An 18,210-nucleotide genomic window follows, 5' to 3' on the forward strand; every position below is an offset into this window, starting at 1 on the left:
GAATTTAAATTTTTAAACAAGCAAGGTTTATTAAACTCTTATCACCTTCAAAGGATGCAAAATACTGCAGTAATAAGTACATAAACACAGCTCTAGTTTCACAAAACAATCCCAGGGAACATGACTTATTTGCGATTTGCTAAAATGGCATACTTGAGAAGAATTCAACATATTATGGCAACAGCATATTGATTTGTCAAATGAAAATTAAATGTTTATTAAGCACAATTTATATTAACATATTGCAAAAGCATGTAAAGAAAAATGTTAGTAAGAATATGGTAAATATTTTTGTGCAAGTCAAATCAATGGCCCAATACCTAGTGAACTACACAGGTACACATTTTTGAGAGTTTATATTGTCCTTACATTGTTGTACCCAAGTGGTTTACAGAATATATTTAAAATTCTTCAGTGCAATGGTAATAAATATTTAGTTTATACTTTTCACCCAAAGGACAATTAGTATGTGGACCTTCCAAACAACAAATGTGAGGTTAATCCAACAGTGATTAATGCAAAAAGTTCAATTAAGGTAAACTAAGTATTAAAATAATTAAAATAGGGTATTTTTTGACTGTGCTAGGTAAACTTAATGTATAAAAATAAGCTTTAGAGAATTTTTTTAAAAACAGTGTATGGATATTGTGTATTCTATAACAATTAACATAATTTTATTTCTCAATATTAAAAATCTTGACATTTAAGTTTAAGAACATTTTAAAGATAATCTTTTTAAAAAAGCAAAATAATTAAAAGACCCAAACCCCAATTATCCATAAAAAAAGAAATTTCTAACTCGTCCAGACATATCCCAATTTTTTTAACTGTATGATATATCAGAAAGTAATATAAAGTAGTTAAAATGTATGGCACCTTAAACAGATGTAATACGTTTAAAACAACATGTTATGTATGATTCTGGAAGCTAAATATCATCCCACAGCTTAAAGCTTTTTTTAAAAACAACTGATATTATGACATTTTTTTGCTGTTTTCTTTAGCATCCTTCTCAAGCTTACACCTATGGACTATCCTATCAAAGTGGTCCAAATAGAAAAGTGAAATAATCCTGAATAGTCCCATTGTTATAACCTGAAAAATGTTTAAAATTAATCAATTTAAAATCAACAACAGAAAGTAGATTTGCTTCTAAGACTGAAGAATATCAGGTTTGTGTACATTATGCAGATTCTTTAAAATTATAATTTCTTATTATCAACATAATCTCTAAAACAAAGTGTAAAGTGATACTTATTAAATATAAAAGCAAAACATTAATTAAAAAATAATTCATCGTAATGTTATCTCTTACTTGTTGAGTTGCTTCCATTAATGATGTAACTGGTGAAAAGCCACATGTTACACACGCTAACATTAACCCATCTAGACCCATTGTACTGAAGAACCTTCCACGCTGAAGAATATTTAAACATGCAGTACAATAAAAATTGATTTTATTGACACTATAGTAATAGTTAATAGTCTTTTTAAAAAAAAAAAAATTATCCTTTTTTGACTCAAAGTAAATAAGACTTCAAAATAATTTACAAGCAATTAAAACAGCATACCACAGTGTCTGCAAGAATAATACTGGCAACATTTTCAGGAGTAAACAATCCAGATGTCTCTGATATTAGTTTTGTCTCTATTGGCTAAAATTAAATTTAAAAGAATTAAATTTTTTACAATTAAAAAAAATAATAATTGCAGCATGAAAAAAGGATAAACTATTTAAATTATCTTGATTAAAAATATTAAAAGTAAAATGTTATATCTAATGAAATTTATTTTTAACAATGTATACCTTTGTTTTCTGCTCTTCTTGAAAGCCAGGAGTATTTGTATCAGGAGGGAAGGCAAGGGTTAAATGTATATTGTATGGTTTCACCTATATGTTGGAAGTTTAAAATATTTTTTTAAAAAATGAAATTCAAAAAATAGCTTTGAACGAATATATTTTAAGATACTTCTTATCATTAATGTTAACATTTAAGCAAAAAAAAAAAAGCTAATAGAAATTTTAAAATTTAACTTAACAGCACCTCCATCTGTAAGGCCTCAGCTAGTCCTCTCAAAGCAAATTTAGAAGCAGAATAAGCAGTAAACCCAAAAAGACCAAGTTGTCCAGCCTGAGATGACACAAAGACAATGCGGCCTCTGCCATGTATTTTCATACTAGGGATAATAGCCCTTGTGGCATGAACAGCACTTAAATAGTTGATGTCCATCATTTTCTGAAAATATTATTTGAAAAATTTCTGACAAGTTAAAATGTTCAAAACATAATTGGCTAACAAAACATTCAGGTGCTTCTTCTTCATTCTTAACTGTAACATTGGATGGTATTTCCTCCAACAAATTAAGTATGGACCATATAGGCTGTAGACTTTAATTTCGGCCAGCTTTTTTTTCTGGATTTGCTTTCATAACATTTGTCCATCCAAGTACAAAGTACAAGGCAGCGCTTGTTTGATTTTGTAGTTTTCTCTACTAGATGGGTTGCTGTATTCAAGACTCATCAGCCTGGGGGTTCAAACAGAGGGCTTTACTGCTTAGCAACTATGAGCTTTACCTACCTGACCATGCCGACCCACACATTCAGGTACAAATATTATCACTTTGAAAAAAGATATTAACCTTAAAATCTGTAATTGGCAGTTCTTCAAATCTACCAGGGCTTGAAGTGCCTGCACAGTTTATTAGACACTCTACTGGGCCAAAGTTTGATTCAGCCTGAAACAAAGTTAATCCATCCTGTCAAGAAGGCGTTTATTCATATACATCAAATGATAGAGATGCTTTTTATAAATTTACTTACAGTGTGTAATGCATTTTCTACTGCTACATAATCCTTGGATAAATCAACAGATATCAACTGGACTCGCTAAAACACAAAAAATGATAGTTAATTTTAAAAGTTTAATGCAACATATTAACAAAGTAATCTAAATTAATATGCTTTTAAGTTAGAGTAAGTTGTATTTGAAGAATGAATTTAGAATGTATTTAAAAAACTCAATTCCCTTTCATGCAGTATGATTGTATTGTCAAAGATCTTTAAATTCCTACTTCAGAATAGATTTAAATTAAGTACAATATTTATATATATTTTTTTTCATGGTGAGCTCAAAATAAACTTATAACTAATGTTACCTCTTCAACTTTTTCATCTGGTATAAATGAAGCTAATTCTGCTTTTGTTTCCTCAAGTTTTGCCTGAAAGAAACAAAATAGTATTCTGTAAAATTTCAGTGAAACATACTTGAAATATAAATACAGAGCTGTTATTATGGATGTTTGTTAATTTTAAAAAGCAATATTCTTCGATCAATATTTGTAATACTAATAGCATGAGCATGTCAAAAGTGGCACTTGTTTCTATTCTAAAATCAATTAGTTTAATCATTTCCATGATGACTGCTGTGGGTAATGTTTTAAATCTTTCTTATTTTATTTTTCCTTTTGATGAATAGAGGTTAAATATTTTTTATTTTGACACACATTGACTTAAACAGGATCAAATAGGTATTACATATTCCCACCTTGCAGTTGTTCAAATGGATCTACATTAAAAGATGCTTAATAATTAATTGTAAGAACTAGACAAATGTTTTTGTATGATTATGTATTTTGCTGAATCAGTCAATTTTTTATCCTTGCACGTAATGGGTAGAATTTTTATGTAACTGTCCAATGCAATAGTTAAAAAAAAACAACCAACAACTTACATCTTTTTTATATGATGAAGGCCAACTAGATTGCAATTGACATACTCAATTTAACAGTACTAGTACTAGATCTAGTTAGTTAAAAAAAACTTACTTTATCTCTAGCAACTATTGTCACTTTTGCTCCTTGCTGCACTGCTTGAACAGCCAAAGCTTTCCCAATGCCACTTGAGCCTCCTGTAATCTGTATGTATAGAAATATGTGTTTGCCTATGAGTTTAAATAGTATAAATAATGAAACAGTAAATGTCCCTGAAATTTGTGAATTAATGTATTTATCAGCACTATCCTATGTTCAGTCTATTCCTCAGAGCTATAATTCCTAACCCCTAAGTGACAGTGAAATCATTTTAAAAAATTACTATTATAATATCTTCAGTGTTGGGTTGGTATTTGTTTATAATTTTTAAAGTTTTAAACTTTAGTTACAAGTAAAGCAATATTATAGTGAAGTTCCCTTTCAACCTAGATAATCCAAGGGGCAAGTGGAGTTCACCTGTTTCTGTTACCTCAGCATATAGAGGGATAGTGTCAGAGGCGTAGTGATGGGGGGGGGGGGGGGGACGACGACATATGTCCCAGGGCGCCGACCTTAGGGGGCGCCAAAATGGGTAGGAAAAAGTAATCAAAAGTTTGAGGGGGGGGGGGGGTGCATATCAAAAGTTAGAGAGGGGGGGGGGGTGCAAATCGAAAGTTTGGGGGGGTGCAAATCAAAAGTTAGAGGGGGGGAGGTGCAAATCAAAAGTTTGAAGGGGTGCGCAAATCGAAACTTTGTCCCCGGGGTCGCTACACCTCTGAACACTTTTCCCAGCCGCTTTTACTTTCCCTAACTTTAGTCAGGTATCTATCAGTGCTGGGTGGACTCAGGAACATTTTATGGAATCTAGCCAACAATTGAACTCAAAATTTTCTGGTTAGTGGGCATATGCTCTACTATTCGATCACACCATCCCACTAATAAATTAATGAAGAATGTAAAATACTAATAAAACATCTATATTATAACTTACAATCACATGGGCATTGTGTAGGATTATTGGCTGTGGAGATATCAGTGGAGAGAGCAGGTACAAAATGATGATAAAAACAATGAAAACTGCCAAAGCAATCCAGCCCCACATGTTAGTAAACTGAAGAATAAATTCACATGTAATTAAGTATCATATGTAGTAGTTATAAATTGATTATTAAAATATTATAATACAATAAATTTGAATGAGGCAATTTAATAGGCCTACTAATTAATTACTAGTTTAAATGTATTTTCAATGGCTATAGGCCTACTAATGGTCTATGCCATCAAATTTAAATAATTAGGAACTTATTGTATACTTAGCCCCAAGGGCTAAAGTATTAAATATTAGTATTTGCATTGGATTGTCTTTCAGCTTAGACTAAAAATTGAAATGTGTTGGTACTAGCCTATGGCCTATAGGCCTAATAATTATATATGTCTACATGTACTGCTGAGAAAGTAGATCTAGTAACAAGGACTACAAAGAGTGTGGTGTAGGGCATACAATATATTTTGCATGGTCAATAGTTTCAATAGTAATTAGTTTAGTATTACTAGTGACTAGTAAGGACTAGTACAAAGAGCAAAGTCTAATGACCACACCAAATAAACCGGGAGTGATCTCCCCTAAACTTTCTCGAATATTCGTAAATAAAACAACAGGGGATGGGAACTCGGAATATAGTTATGATTTTTAATCCATTTTAAATACTTAAACTTTTTAAAATAGAATAGAATCTCAAAAAAGAATTGCCCACCAAGCGAACGCCAAATAAAGATGTGTATAATAGTGCGGAATAGTATTAGTACTTTATAAATTCACATGAGTTTTTTTGAGAAATTGGAAAGTAAAGAGTGAAAATTACTACTTCCGGTCAACGGAAATTACTCAAAATTTTACAGAAGGCAGAAAATTAGATCTTTTACTTACATGTGAAATTTCATTTATCTATCTGAAATAGTACTCAAGTTATAGGCTTTTGAAAAATTCAAAGTAGAAAAAGTTCCACTTCTGGTTATCGGAAATCGCTCAAAAGTTGATACGGATCTACGATTTTGATATAATACTTATAGATCTATATGAAATTTCATCAACCTAGCTGTAACAGTACTCAAGTTATCGTGTTTACACACACACACAAGATTGCAAAACTGTTTTTGCGACTCAGGGAGATGTAAAACGTCGAGAATTGCAAAAATCTCGATTATTTCTTTTGCACGATTACAATACTTTCTCTATACTTCGTATATAGTCTACGAGAAAGTAAAATAAACACCTCTATTTTCAACATTTTGTTACAGAGATGTTACATACTAGACTAGTACTAGAATCTAGATCTAGTAGACAAGTTAAGAAGTAGATCTAGAAAATCTAGTAAAAGTAATCTACTATTATATCTATATTATAATTCTCTTCTGGGAGCCGTTAGAAAACAAGCTGCAAGCGCCTCCTTGCAGTCCCCTCTCTTTCTCTTTCTCTCTATCACTATCACTACCACCCCCACCCCACCCCCACATTATCTGGTGAGCGGTGATCACTCTAAATGTTTACAAAGCTAAATGTTTACAAATCGTAGAGCCATAGAGCCGGGTTTCTATTAGGGGCAGATAATTTAGTTCGATTTTAAACTTAGAGGAGGTAACTAAGAAATAACTAAGAGGAGGCTACTTTTGAGGGGGGGGGGGGGGTAGGGTCGGGGTTAGGGGAAAGAGGGGGGGGGGTAGTGTTTTAAAGCAAATATTTTCAGTGGCAGCATTGGTACTGTCGAATTCACAAATTATGAATTACTGAAAAGTAGAAAATAAAACAACTAAATAGCGGCGTATGATACGCTGCGGGTCGGCTCGTTCTATATATTGGGCCTATAGTAATGACAATGAGTAGCAGATCTAGATCTAGTCAAGTAAGTTTGGTAAAAAGTTTGATTTGTAGATCTAGCTAGATCTATATCTAGAGTCTAGTGGGTTTTTAAACTTTTTTTAAAATCATTCTGACTGGGTGTAATTGAAAGTTTGTTGATCAACAAATTCAAAATTGTGTTTGCTACTTCACAAATTTAGTGACAAAATATGAAAATAATTAATAATTAGTTATTAATTAGGCCTATGCCTATTATAATTAATTAGGCCTACATATCGGCCTAATCCATTATTTTTAAAAATTAATTAATAGGCCTAAAGTAAAGAGTTAAGGACTTGACTTAGATCTAGATCTAGATCTATGACAGAGTTGAAAGCGAGACTTGTAAGTTGTGTGTCACACTTTGTGACAAGTGACACTTTCACTTTGAGTAATTTTTTTTTTAGTTTATTGCAATATGCGAATCAATCTTCGTTAACTTGTTTCATGTAGGCCTAATAGATAGGAGGTTTATTTTTTATTTAAATTTTTAAAATGTACAAAATTATACTAGATTACTTTAGTGTAACTTTAGAGTTTAGAATCTAAAATTATAGCAGGCCTAGCCTACGACTACTGGACAACAAACAATCAAAAACAAAACACAAGAACTCTCGTATTGTAGAGAATAGAAACATTTACGAGAACTAAATCTAGAAATCTAGATCTAGAGATCTGGTTCCAAGGCTAGAGGTGTGACTGATAGGCCCTACAAAACGCGCAACTCTTGGCCAGGTGTCGACAAACTTGTCCAATAAATCATTATAAATTGCAATTTAATAGATTATAGAATCGGTTGACGCTCAATAAGTTACAACGTATAAAAATAAACGTTTACTTTTATTCTGATAACTTAACTAACGACCTACTGATAGTGTTTTAAAGCAAATATTTTCAGTGGCAGCATTGGTACTGTCGAATTCACAAATTATGAATTACTGAAAAGTAGAAAATAAAACAACTAAATAGCGGCATATAATACGCCGCGGGTCGGTTCGTATATATAATTCCCTTCATGGAGAAAACACCACGCAGCTTAGCCACCACCCTCATCCCCACCTGTCAGGTGAGCTGTGGTTCACCCCGAATGTTTACAATCGTAGAGACGGGTTAGTGAAGGCTATTAGGGGCAGATAATTTAGTACTAAACGATTTGAAACGACGGGAAGGTAACAATTAATTTCTGATTGTTATTTTCTTTGTCAGTAAACGGCTGCTTTTACTGGGCGGGAGGGGGGGGGGGGGGGGTGAGGGAGGGCGGGAGGGGGTAGTGTTGAATTCACAAATTATGTATTGCTGATAAGCAGAAAATAAAACAACTAGATGGCGGCGTATACTATAACGTCGCGGGTCAGCTCATATATATAATTCTCTACGTGGACACTACCACACACGCAAGCCGACTATCTGACCCTCCTCCCGCCTCTCCTTCGCTCTCCAGACATGAGCAACAGACCATATCGCTATCACCCCCCCCCCACCACCACCAGTCTGCTGAGCTGTGGTTCACGCCGAATGTTAACGATCGTTGAACCGGGTCGAATAAGGGTGGTAAGTAGGTCACCAACCAGTTCTACAGCTCAATAAAACCTGTATGAGCCATATAACCAGTGGCGTAGCGAGGTCGGGTGTCACCAGGTGCGGCACTTAATGGTGTCACCCCCCAGAGACGTAGCGACCCTTCCCGGGGACAAACTTTCAAATTTTCGATTTGCACCCCCCCCCTCAAACTTTCAATTTGCACCCCCTTCAAGTTTTTCTCTATATATTTTCCTATTTTTGCCTTGGTGTCACCCCCTAAATGGTGTCACCCGGTGCGTCCGCACCCTCGCCCCACCCCCCTCGCTACGCCTCTGCATATAACTGGTTGGTGACCTACTTACCAGCCCTATTAGTGACGGCTATTAGGGAAAGATAATTTAGTTTTCAAACTATTTGAAACTAAGGTCAGCTAACAAGTTCTGCTTGATATTTTCATTGTGTGTAAATTGCCGTCACGGTCGTCTGCTTTCACGGAGAGGGTAGGGGGGAGGGTGAGGATAATTGTCCTTCACGAGCCACTGATAGTGTTTTAAAGCAAAATATTTTCAGTCGCAGCATTGGTAGTGTCGAATTCACAAATTATGAATCACTGAAAAGTAGAAAATAAAACAAATAACGACGACGCGGGTCATCTCGTATTCAATACAACAGTAAACGAAATGTCAATCAACTACGCGAGAACCGTTCTTTTTAAAAACTAAATCTTTTATATTCCGAAAGCAAAAATATATGTGTTTACACTTCCGGGGTTTAGGAAATCGAAACAAGAACAAGAATGTCACTAGCTAAAACTAAAACAACAAAATTAAAATAGATCTAAATCGATAAGGTGTTACATTTAAAGTATGACTCTTAGCTCTTAGTCTTAGACTAAAGCAAAGTCTTAGACTCACTACACACTAGTGTTTAATACAATTCACCAATTACTAAATTAGAGAGCTGACAGTGAGTTGAGTGAGAACTCAAACAACTGGCTTGACCGCTTGAACTTAAAATTAAAATTGATCTACAACTACAATTAGTACAATTAATCGAGTTTGCTGGAGATGGCTAGATTTAGATCTAACAAGAATAATTTTGAACATTCTGTTGTATGATAAGTATTGAAAAATTAAATTGCCAAAAAAGTTTTTAAAATGGCAAGGTTCACCTGCAATGTCAAGTTCTTGTTTTTGCTTGTAAGTACTTTAGTAGGCCTAATTATAATTAATTATTAATTAGTATAATTAGGCCTATAATTATTAATTAATCGAATTATTAAATTATGGCTAAACACTCTATTTTACTTTCTGGTTATCTTTAGTCTTCACTTAGTTACGACTTAGTATTATAGTAAAAGTTAGTTGACTTAGTCACTTAGTTCGCTTTGATCAGCATATGATTATATCTCCACACTTTACCAAGCGGTAAAATGCAAGTTAAAAATATAGGCCTAATGTGATTGCTTTACCATTTCTCACAGCTCACATTTCACTCCCACTTAAAATATAGACCCACTACAATTTTTACTACAGTAATAAATAAATAGGCCTAAATAAGAATGATATGAATATTTAATTTAATTCTCTAATGTAGTTGTAGTTATTTCTGAGCTATAGCAGGAAAGAACTGGAAGAAAAGCAAAATTATCTGTAAGATTTAATGCTGGTTTTAAAGTCTGATTGAAAACATGAAATGAAATGCAGTGATCTTTTCATTTCAAACAACAGGTATGTTTTTTCAACTACTTCTCGCCCTCACAAGAAAAAATTTGTGCCCGGGAAAATTCAAGAACTGTTGCAAGGGTTGTCAGAGAGGTAACTTTTGCTAGTTTGTATTTAACTTAACACTTCAGCCTGTCTGTCTTACTGAATAGGATCTGGAATCTTGTAATACAGTTTTTACCTATTTCTACATAACTGTTTTGGTACCTGTTGGTCAAATGCAAGAGGCGAAAAAGATAAAGTCACCTTTGTGATATTTTGAAGTAGTATTGCTTATTGAAAAATAACTTAATTAGGTACTAGTAATCGGTTGTACCAATAACTATTACAAAATCCTAAACCTAACCCTTATCCTAGTTATAATTCCTGCATTAAACACAACTCTATTCATCTCATCTTTTCTCTGACCTAAGAATAAGAGAGATATGATTCCCACTATTGATACAGTTTTAATTTATCAAACCTATTTGGTGTCTGCATCAGTGTGATTATAAAGCTTGTACCTAGAAAACTGTGTTATAAACAATAAAATATAAAGCACCTTTTATTTGCAACATTACCTAGTCATCTGTTCTTACTGATTTATTTTTATGATAATTGTTATAATTGTTCCTTAATGTATCTTAATACATTTTACTGACCATAAAAACATTAAATTTAGGATAAAAAATGAGAGAAAAAAATATTTTTATAAAATTATCTGTCTTAAGGAAGATGTAAAAGTTAAATGTATTTCAACAGTTATGTGTGATTGTGTATACAAATTAAAAATATGATTTAAATATGCTACTTATTACCATTTTTATAAACTAATTGTTACATTTCAGAGGATTTACCCTGTTTTCAATGCTTACAAAATGAGTGTTAATCCCAGCTGTGATTTCTCACTGGAGAGAGACATGTATTCCATTCAAGAGGATCATAAAGTTTTAGAGGGTGCTAATAGATGGACTTGCGATTTTTGTGGCAAGGCCTTTGTCTCGGAGTATTTCTTAGATCGGCATTTTGAAAATAGACATACAGACCAGATACGGGTAATAGAGTGTGCATAGTTTAATGTTTATATAAATAACCAATAAGTATAAATAACCAATAAGGATTAAAATTAAGTTAAGTGATATCCTAATTTTTAATTTACTTGATTTGTCACTCCATAAGAGTTCTCATAATTTACTTAGTTATACCCATCTGTACAGTTGATATTAGTACAATAAGCTTATATCTAATACTTATATATCCCTAGTCCTAAACACACTCTTATGGTCTGATGTAATGTCATCAGCTATATGGACAACCAACATTTATGGGAACCAAAAAAACTGTGTTAGTATTATAAAAAGCTCACCAAGCAATAGACATCCAACATCATGTATTCAAAAAAGGTTATTTAACTGCCAGAACATTGTCTTTAAAATGGCTAAAGAAAATTCAAACGACAAAAGAAACAAAAATCAGCATTCCGTTGAGGAAACTTACTCATATGTCTGTGAAAGTAAATCATCACAAGGAAGTAAATTTATATTTTGACTTCCCTCAATAGTTGATGGGTTAATGCTTGCTGATAGTTATAATGTTGCAAGGTACTTAATATATTTGAGTGTGTCAGAGTAGGCAAGTGGCTATAATGAAAAGTTTTCAGTGTAGACAAGTCAATCTGTAATGAAATTAATGAAAAGTTTTCAGATTAGACAAGTCTATCTGTAATGAAATTAATGAAAAGTTTTCAGAGTAGACAAGTCTATCTGTAATGAAAAGTTTTCAGAGTAGAGAAGTTTTCATGGTTTCAGGGAATTCTAATCTGATGACAGAAAGACACTTTCCAATCCTTCTGAGGGGAATAAAGGAATTATTTTAGATTATTTGAATTATGAAAAAAAACACCCACCAAACTGAGTCCCAATATCTCTTAACTTGAAGAATGAAAAAATGTCAACAACAGATGTGCATTCAAAGATGCTCTCTTTATTTTAACTATGAACATTTTTACATTCTAATTATGTTATTTCATATTGCCAATCCTATGTATTTTAATCAGAATTAGTAATTAGTTAAAGAATCTTCTGTTTCATTTCCAGAAAAAGGATGCGGTGTGTCTAGCAGATGTCTGTGACATATTTCGGTGTGACATCATTTCAGGTGTGTCACAGCCAGATTACTGGGATATTGCCTTATGTTTAGAGGATGATATGGAAGAGCTACACTCCCAGTGTAAGGTACAAAACACATGTATCAGTTATCGACTACAGTGTTGAAATGAATTCAGTGTTGAAAGTGGACTCCACAAAACAATAACTATTTTAAAAGTCTAGCACATTTAGTACAAAAGAGAAATAAGAACCTTCAGAAAGTTTTTATTATATTGAACAGCATCAGTATGTTATTTTATATTTTGTCATAAGAAATTTATTTTATGAAAATTTTTCAGACTTTGATAAATAACTGCATTCCTCCTGGCTACTCAAAAAATGAAACAGAGTCTGTTAGAAGTAAGTCAAATCACTAGCTATTAATTTTTGTAGGTGTAAAACCACTATTTCAAACTTAATAGTTGAAATTTTTTGTATATTTAATTTTAGTTATGCTTACTATGTTCTTAAGTACATCATTGATGAAGCAAAATTTTAATATCCCCTTTTTCATTTGCTAGATTTATTTTTTCCCTTTTCACCAAATTAGTCCTTGGACGTTAGTTTCTGAATTAAATTATTATCAAATTGTTCATATTTAGAGGTTCACTTTCCAAAAATACTCTCTAAAATATGTCATTTTAGGTCAAGTGATGGAAAATCTTTGCTCATTTCTCACTTGTTCCAAGTTTTGGAATACACCATACCAGCAGGTGAGTAGTTACATTATCTTTTGTCATGGATTCAGCCCTTTACTATCCAGGCTTTAAAATCATTTTTACTTACCTCAGGGTCAAGTGAAATGAGTGTGCTAAATAATTTACAAATAATATTATAATAAATAAAAATAATTTCAATTCAAACCTAGAAAAATGTAAAACAAAACTCCCTTACCTCTCCTTATAAATGCAATAATGTAACTATTTCAAACACTAAAAAAATCTACAATTTTAATTTCTCTTACTATTTTTTCCGTAAGCTATACAAAAAATAATTAGTAGTGAAAAATATTTAATTTAAACTTTTTTTTAGTTTTGGTTTCCCCCTTATATTTAAAATTTTGTTGCTGAAATTCTTTAACTACACTGAAAACAATGTACTACATATAGTTCTGGAACACCAGACAGTAAAGGGGTGATCAAGAATACATAATTGTTACTAACAGATTTATGTCTTCAGTCAAAACAGTTTCAAACTAAAATTAGATTACTAGTCATGCTCTAAAATTTAAAATTCTGTCTTTATAGGAAACCAACACTCACAGAGCACTTTACATAGTCCTGACAGCCATGACATGTTTTGGAATAGTTGTTTACAATTTCGTATTTTATAACTACTTTTAGTAAGTATTTATTTGCTATTTAAAAAATTAAAAACAGCTAAAATCTTGATATTATTATATAGTAATACATACAGTGTTATATATACAGTATTATTCTATATAACACCAAGGCAATTTATACAGTGCCAGAAATGGATCGTCACAGTATGAAATACATCATTTATCATAAATTTCCAAATCATTCCTTAAAATACCTAAATGACAAATAGGCAAAGTGTAACAGTTCTTGCCATTCTTAATGTCATTATAATGCCAAGGCATTTTATGTAATGGTTAGGGATTGTAATTGTATACACAGTTTAAGTATTCTATTGAATGCCAGGGTTTGATACATTGCTTGTAACATATACTTGATACTGATGTCATCTGTTGCATATATAATATGCTATTTATAATAAAACAAAATTTCTTCTACAGTTCAGACCTTGTTGACACCTATGACCCTACACCAAGACAAAAATATAAAATTAAAAAATTCAATCCAGATCCATAGTTTTGATCCATTTAAATGAAAATTCCAACATAAGGATAATAGTAATACTGGGATAAGGCAATCAGCATTTCAACACATGTCCAGAATCAGCGTTTATAACTTCTCTTTGTCCTAACCATCTCATTGTTTAATCTGCTGCTTTTAATTACCTTTTTGTGAACTATTTACAACTATGAAAAAATGGTGCATGTAATGCATTATTTAATATGAATAATTGGAGAATTTTATATTGTGGCACATATGCATGGTTTGAATGGTATTTGTATATTCTCATTCAGTGTATATTCTCATTCAGAGAGTTGATTTTTTGAGTGGTTTATGGTTTAGATAATTATTTGTGTATGACAGTTTTAATACTTTTGTGTATGATTGTACATTTTATGACCCTATTGATTAAACACAACACTAAGTGTTGTTGGTACATTGAAAACTGTTTTTTTTTTCTTTCTTCCCAAAATTGCTTTTATTATTAATCTATTAAACAGCACAATTTGTATTTTTTTCTGAAACTTATTGGTGAGAGGTTGAAATGAGGGAGGTTATGTCAATTATTTTAACTCAATGTTTTAACTATCATGATCACTACACATTTGCAAGTTGCAAAATAACCGCAAGAAAAATGTTTACAAATTTGAAGTCCTTAAAGTAGGCAATTATCATCACTACCACATGATATTCTCTAGCTAAAACTAAAATATCACAATAGGTTTTATGGTGTAAAAATGTGACTTTTGTAGTTTGACCACTTGTGGATTGCAAGGTTGAGCAGCATAGTAGATAGCCAAAAATCTAAAATTCATGTCAGAATGAAGATGGACTGAGTCCTGGCTATATGTATTGGAGCTGATAACACCTTTTATCTTTATGAAAAACTTGAACAACAGGTGAACTCTGCTTTACAACTATGGATCATTTTTTCTTCAAAGGCTGTTTTTACTTCTATTACTACTGGTCTTTTAAAAGACGGCTATATAATATTTTAAATTTAATATTACTACATCAAGAGCAGATAAGAAAACATTTTGGCCAAATTAATTTTATTTCACCTTCACCAAAACTCCAAAAATTAGGAACAAATTCAAATATTGCTTTGCTATTGCATATTCAGAGAATTTTCATACACTTGTGAATACATTTGAATAAGTTAAGTTTAGACAAATGTTTTTTTTAGAAAATCATCAGACAGCTTAAGAAATGTCTATTGTCAGATACATGATTATTTTTAACTATCCTGGTTATTTTAATCAATATATTATCTAATTTAACATACTACCATCACAACTTAATTAACCTAAGAAGAAATTACTTGATCAATTAAGTAAAGTAAGTTTCCCTTTCAAACCTGACAGTCTATGGGGCAAGTGAAGTAGAGTTCACTTGTTTCTGTGACCTCAGCATTATCAATTAAGCTATCCTTTATACCTATTAAATATACTCTTCACTACCCCCTGGACTGAGAAATATTAAATTAGAATATTATTGACCTACTCATCAGCATCAAAAAAGAGAACTAAAAAAAAATTCATTTATGGCAATAAGCTAAGAGCTGGCTTCTACCATTTGAGAAAACATACCATAAACAACAAAATAATACCCTATCATGCATTGAAAAAGTTACTAAGCAACAAGCATCATCAATACTTGAAAGTTTAAACTTTACTTATAATTTAAGAGAATATTATTCTTTTGATTTTTGTGTAAAAGAAAAACAAAATATGTACAAGTACAAGTAACTACTTTCATGAAAACAAAGTAATTTCTGTTAGAGCTGTTAGTTTTAGTGGTCTACATCAAAGCCTTGAAAAAATGTAAAAAATTGGTACATTCAGTTTACTTGATGTTTCTACGATGTAACTCACATGACTAGGAAAACATAATAAAACAATATGTAAACTAGCATTAGGCTCCACTTAAGGAGTATGGAAAAGTTGCGTACTGTAAAACCAATACATATTAACCTTATTTAACATAGCTGCAATTATTGCTAAAGAACTGTTCTTTATTTTGATCATCTGGCTGAGTATGAACTGGACTTCTGTCAAAAGCTTACATTCATCAACAAGAAAACATCAACATAAAAAGATATAACAAAAATCTGGATGGAGGGCAGCATCAATTACATGTCGTATAGGCAATTTCAATCTGCAATCATGAAAAAAGGCTTCAAGGACTAGTAACCATTAATTAGTCAGTTAAATTACATCAGATATATCACTAGTAGAATAAATCACATAATCAAAGTCAAGATTTATTCCGCACATTGTCAGTCAGATAAACCACATCGAAATCAGAAAAACCACACACTAGTCAGTCATTTCAAAACATTTCTGTTTTCTATAAACTAGTATCAGCTTCAAACATAAATAAACATCATTCAATATGGAAGTCAACAATAATGCTATAAAAATAATGCTCTGAATTTCCCTGAATTTTTCTATGAACACACATGATGAAATATGAGGTTAATGATATGGGAATGTCTGAATGTTCTCTGTACAAAATGGAAATGAGATCAAGTGCAACAGGGCAGGTGACTGCTGACTTAACTAGAGATCTGATCTGGTACTATCAAGTTCCTGGGCAGGTTTTCTTCCAGGCAGTTACAGCCAGAGGGACAGAGGGCCTGGGTGGAGAACCAGTCAATCATGTGACCCATGTGACCTCCGTGGTGGCAGGTCATGCAGACATTGGCTAGATCTGGGAATATTAAGTTCATTTTGAGGTTATGAAAAAGATGATGTTAACATTGGCTCGATCTGAGAATGCTGAGTTCATTTGCAGTTTATTAAAAACATGATATAGACATATAGCAAGATCTAGAAATTTAGGGTTTATTTGGAGGTTATTAAAAATTTAAGAAAAAATGGTACTTTTAAAAAAAAACTTCTGATTGTAATTTAGTTTTTCGTTTAGGTTATATTGGTGTAAAAAAAAAGTTAAGCACAAAATTAGTAGTTTTTTTAGTACTGACATTTGATAGGTTTATGTTTTGGGTACTGGTGTTAGACAGGTTTAGGGTACTAGTGTTAGATAGGTTTATGTTTTTGGTACTGGTATTTGTTGGTTTATGTTTTTGGTACTGGCATTTGATAGATTTATGTTTTTGGTACTGGCATTTGATAGGTTTATGTTTTTGGTACAGGCATTTGATAGGTTTATGTTTTTGGTACTGGTATTTGATAGGTTTATGTTTTAGTGCTGGTATTTGATAGTTTTATGTTTTAGTGCTGGTCTATGCAAATTGAATCACTGACCTCTAACACCCAGATTACAGACAGCACACCTCAGGGCTGTGTATGAACAATGTGTACACTGGGCTCCCTTCACATCTTCATGACAGTTCCAACATGAAACAGGAAACTCTATAGAGAAATTAAACCAAGGCTATCACATGAACTTTTTTGTATCAGCTATGGGAGGAGAAATGAATTTAAGAAAAATATTTTTTTACATTTCATTGGAAATAATTATCATTATGTTTAGACAAGTATCCTTAAAGAAAGAGTGGTCTGCAGAAAAAAGGATGCAGTTTTTTCTGTTTATTTAATTTAATTAATAATGGTAAACAACACTATCCATAGACTTTTTTCACTTTTCTAGACTTTATACACATCATAGCTGGGTAGGTTCAATATTTCATCCATCAAACACGAGAAGATTAGCAAGTGTGTGCTCCACCATAACATAATCTACTAAGCACATTTAAGTTTTTACAATAGTTTTTGTTCTTATTTCAGTGTATTGCATTAAATTAAAAAAAAAACAACCTAAGTCAGATATTTAGTGAACTTTTTGTTCTGCATCAATGCTATTGGTGTGTTTTAATATCAATGCTCTTTCATTCAACAATCCCCATTTGAAGAGTATGTTGGCATATGTCTTCTTTATATGTTCATAATGTTGTCTTAATTCTGGGGCTAACATTCTGTAATAAATATACATTTTTACTATCTAAGAGATCTGAAAGTTAAAGGATAACAGAAAAGAATTACAGGTATATAAATGAATATACCAAATTAAAACTGGTCTTTTCAGAGTTAAAATAACCAGTTAGTAACATCACAAGGAAAGGCAAGTAGGGACTGGATTGCTCATATAATTAACCAACACTGAAAGAAAGAACCCCACCCTATTACCATAGAAGTAAAACACTTCAGAACACCAATCTCAGATCAATGTCATAAAGGGAAGTAATACTGAAAGAGATGGCATGATGGGGGACTATTGAGAGAACTTAGAAGCCCCAATCCCTGGGAAGCCAACAGACAAGTTATGTGGGTCCAAACAAGATAACTAAAACAACATCCATACATACTTTCAGTGGCGTGCAGAGGGGGGGGGGGCGGAGGGGGCCCAGG

At 32.3% G+C, this 18,210-nt stretch overlaps 2 protein-coding genes across 5 annotated transcripts; one reads left to right on the forward strand and one right to left on the reverse strand.

Annotated features, from left to right (window-relative positions):
- Positions 1-9: 9 nt before the first annotated feature.
- Positions 10-11,361, reverse strand: LOC131949991 (3-ketodihydrosphingosine reductase). Of its 4 annotated transcripts, none has more exons than XM_059311980.1 (11): positions 11,237-11,361; positions 4,742-4,861; positions 3,826-3,915; positions 3,157-3,219; positions 2,822-2,887; positions 2,641-2,736; positions 2,046-2,237; positions 1,808-1,891; positions 1,572-1,655; positions 1,316-1,417; positions 10-1,095 (listed from the first exon to the last, which is right to left on the reverse strand). In XM_059311980.1, the coding sequence occupies exons 1-11, from the start codon at positions 11,258-11,260 to the stop codon at positions 976-978; spliced, it is 1,041 nt and encodes a 346-aa protein (XP_059167963.1). In that variant the 5' UTR covers positions 11,261-11,361; the 3' UTR covers positions 10-975. The 4 variants fall into 4 exon arrangements, with proteins under 4 accessions (XP_059167963.1, XP_059167966.1, XP_059167965.1 ...); XM_059311983.1 differs by lacking the exon at positions 11,237-11,361 and adding an exon at positions 7,289-7,307; XM_059311982.1 differs by lacking the exon at positions 11,237-11,361 and adding an exon at positions 7,177-7,262.
- LOC131949992 (uncharacterized) lies at positions 8,940-14,282 on the forward strand. Its single transcript, XM_059311984.1, has 8 exons — positions 8,940-9,366; positions 9,898-9,984; positions 10,719-10,925; positions 11,967-12,104; positions 12,317-12,377; positions 12,663-12,730; positions 13,265-13,359; positions 13,777-14,282. The coding sequence occupies exons 1-8, from the start codon at positions 9,325-9,327 to the stop codon at positions 13,850-13,852; spliced, it is 774 nt and encodes a 257-aa protein (XP_059167967.1). The 5' UTR covers positions 8,940-9,324; the 3' UTR covers positions 13,853-14,282.
- The last annotated feature ends 3,928 nt before the right edge of the window (positions 14,283-18,210 follow it).

The sequence above is a fragment of the Physella acuta genome, unplaced genomic scaffold (genome assembly GCF_028476545.2).
Source record: "Physella acuta isolate Inbredline_101_S28 unplaced genomic scaffold, ASM2847654v3 ptg000725l, whole genome shotgun sequence".
Taxonomy (NCBI): Eukaryota; Metazoa; Mollusca; class Gastropoda; family Physidae; genus Physella; species Physella acuta.

What these genes read in the sequence shown, in the direction of transcription:
- LOC131949992 (XM_059311984.1), top strand. Translation starts at nt 9,325, where the DNA reads ATGGCAAGGTTCACCTGCAATGTCAAGTTCTTGTTTTTGCTT. An exon ending in GACATACAGACCAGATACGG is followed by an intron (nt 10,926 to 11,966) that starts GTAATAGAGTGT and finishes TTTCATTTCCAG; the next exon opens with AAAAAGGATGCGGTGTGTCT. An exon ending in GTATTTTATAACTACTTTTA is followed by an intron (nt 13,360 to 13,776) that starts GTAAGTATTTAT and finishes TTTCTTCTACAG; the next exon opens with TTCAGACCTTGTTGACACCT.
- LOC131949991 (XM_059311980.1), bottom strand. Translation starts at nt 11,260, where the DNA reads ATGATGTTGGATGTCTATTGCTTG. An exon ending in TGCCAATTACAGATTTTAAG is followed by an intron (nt 2,238 to 2,640) that starts GTTAATATCTTT and finishes TAATATTTTCAG; the next exon opens with AAAATGATGGACATCAACTA. An exon ending in TAATGGAAGCAACTCAACAA is followed by an intron (nt 1,096 to 1,315) that starts GTAAGAGATAAC and finishes AACATTTTTCAG; the next exon opens with GTTATAACAATGGGACTATT.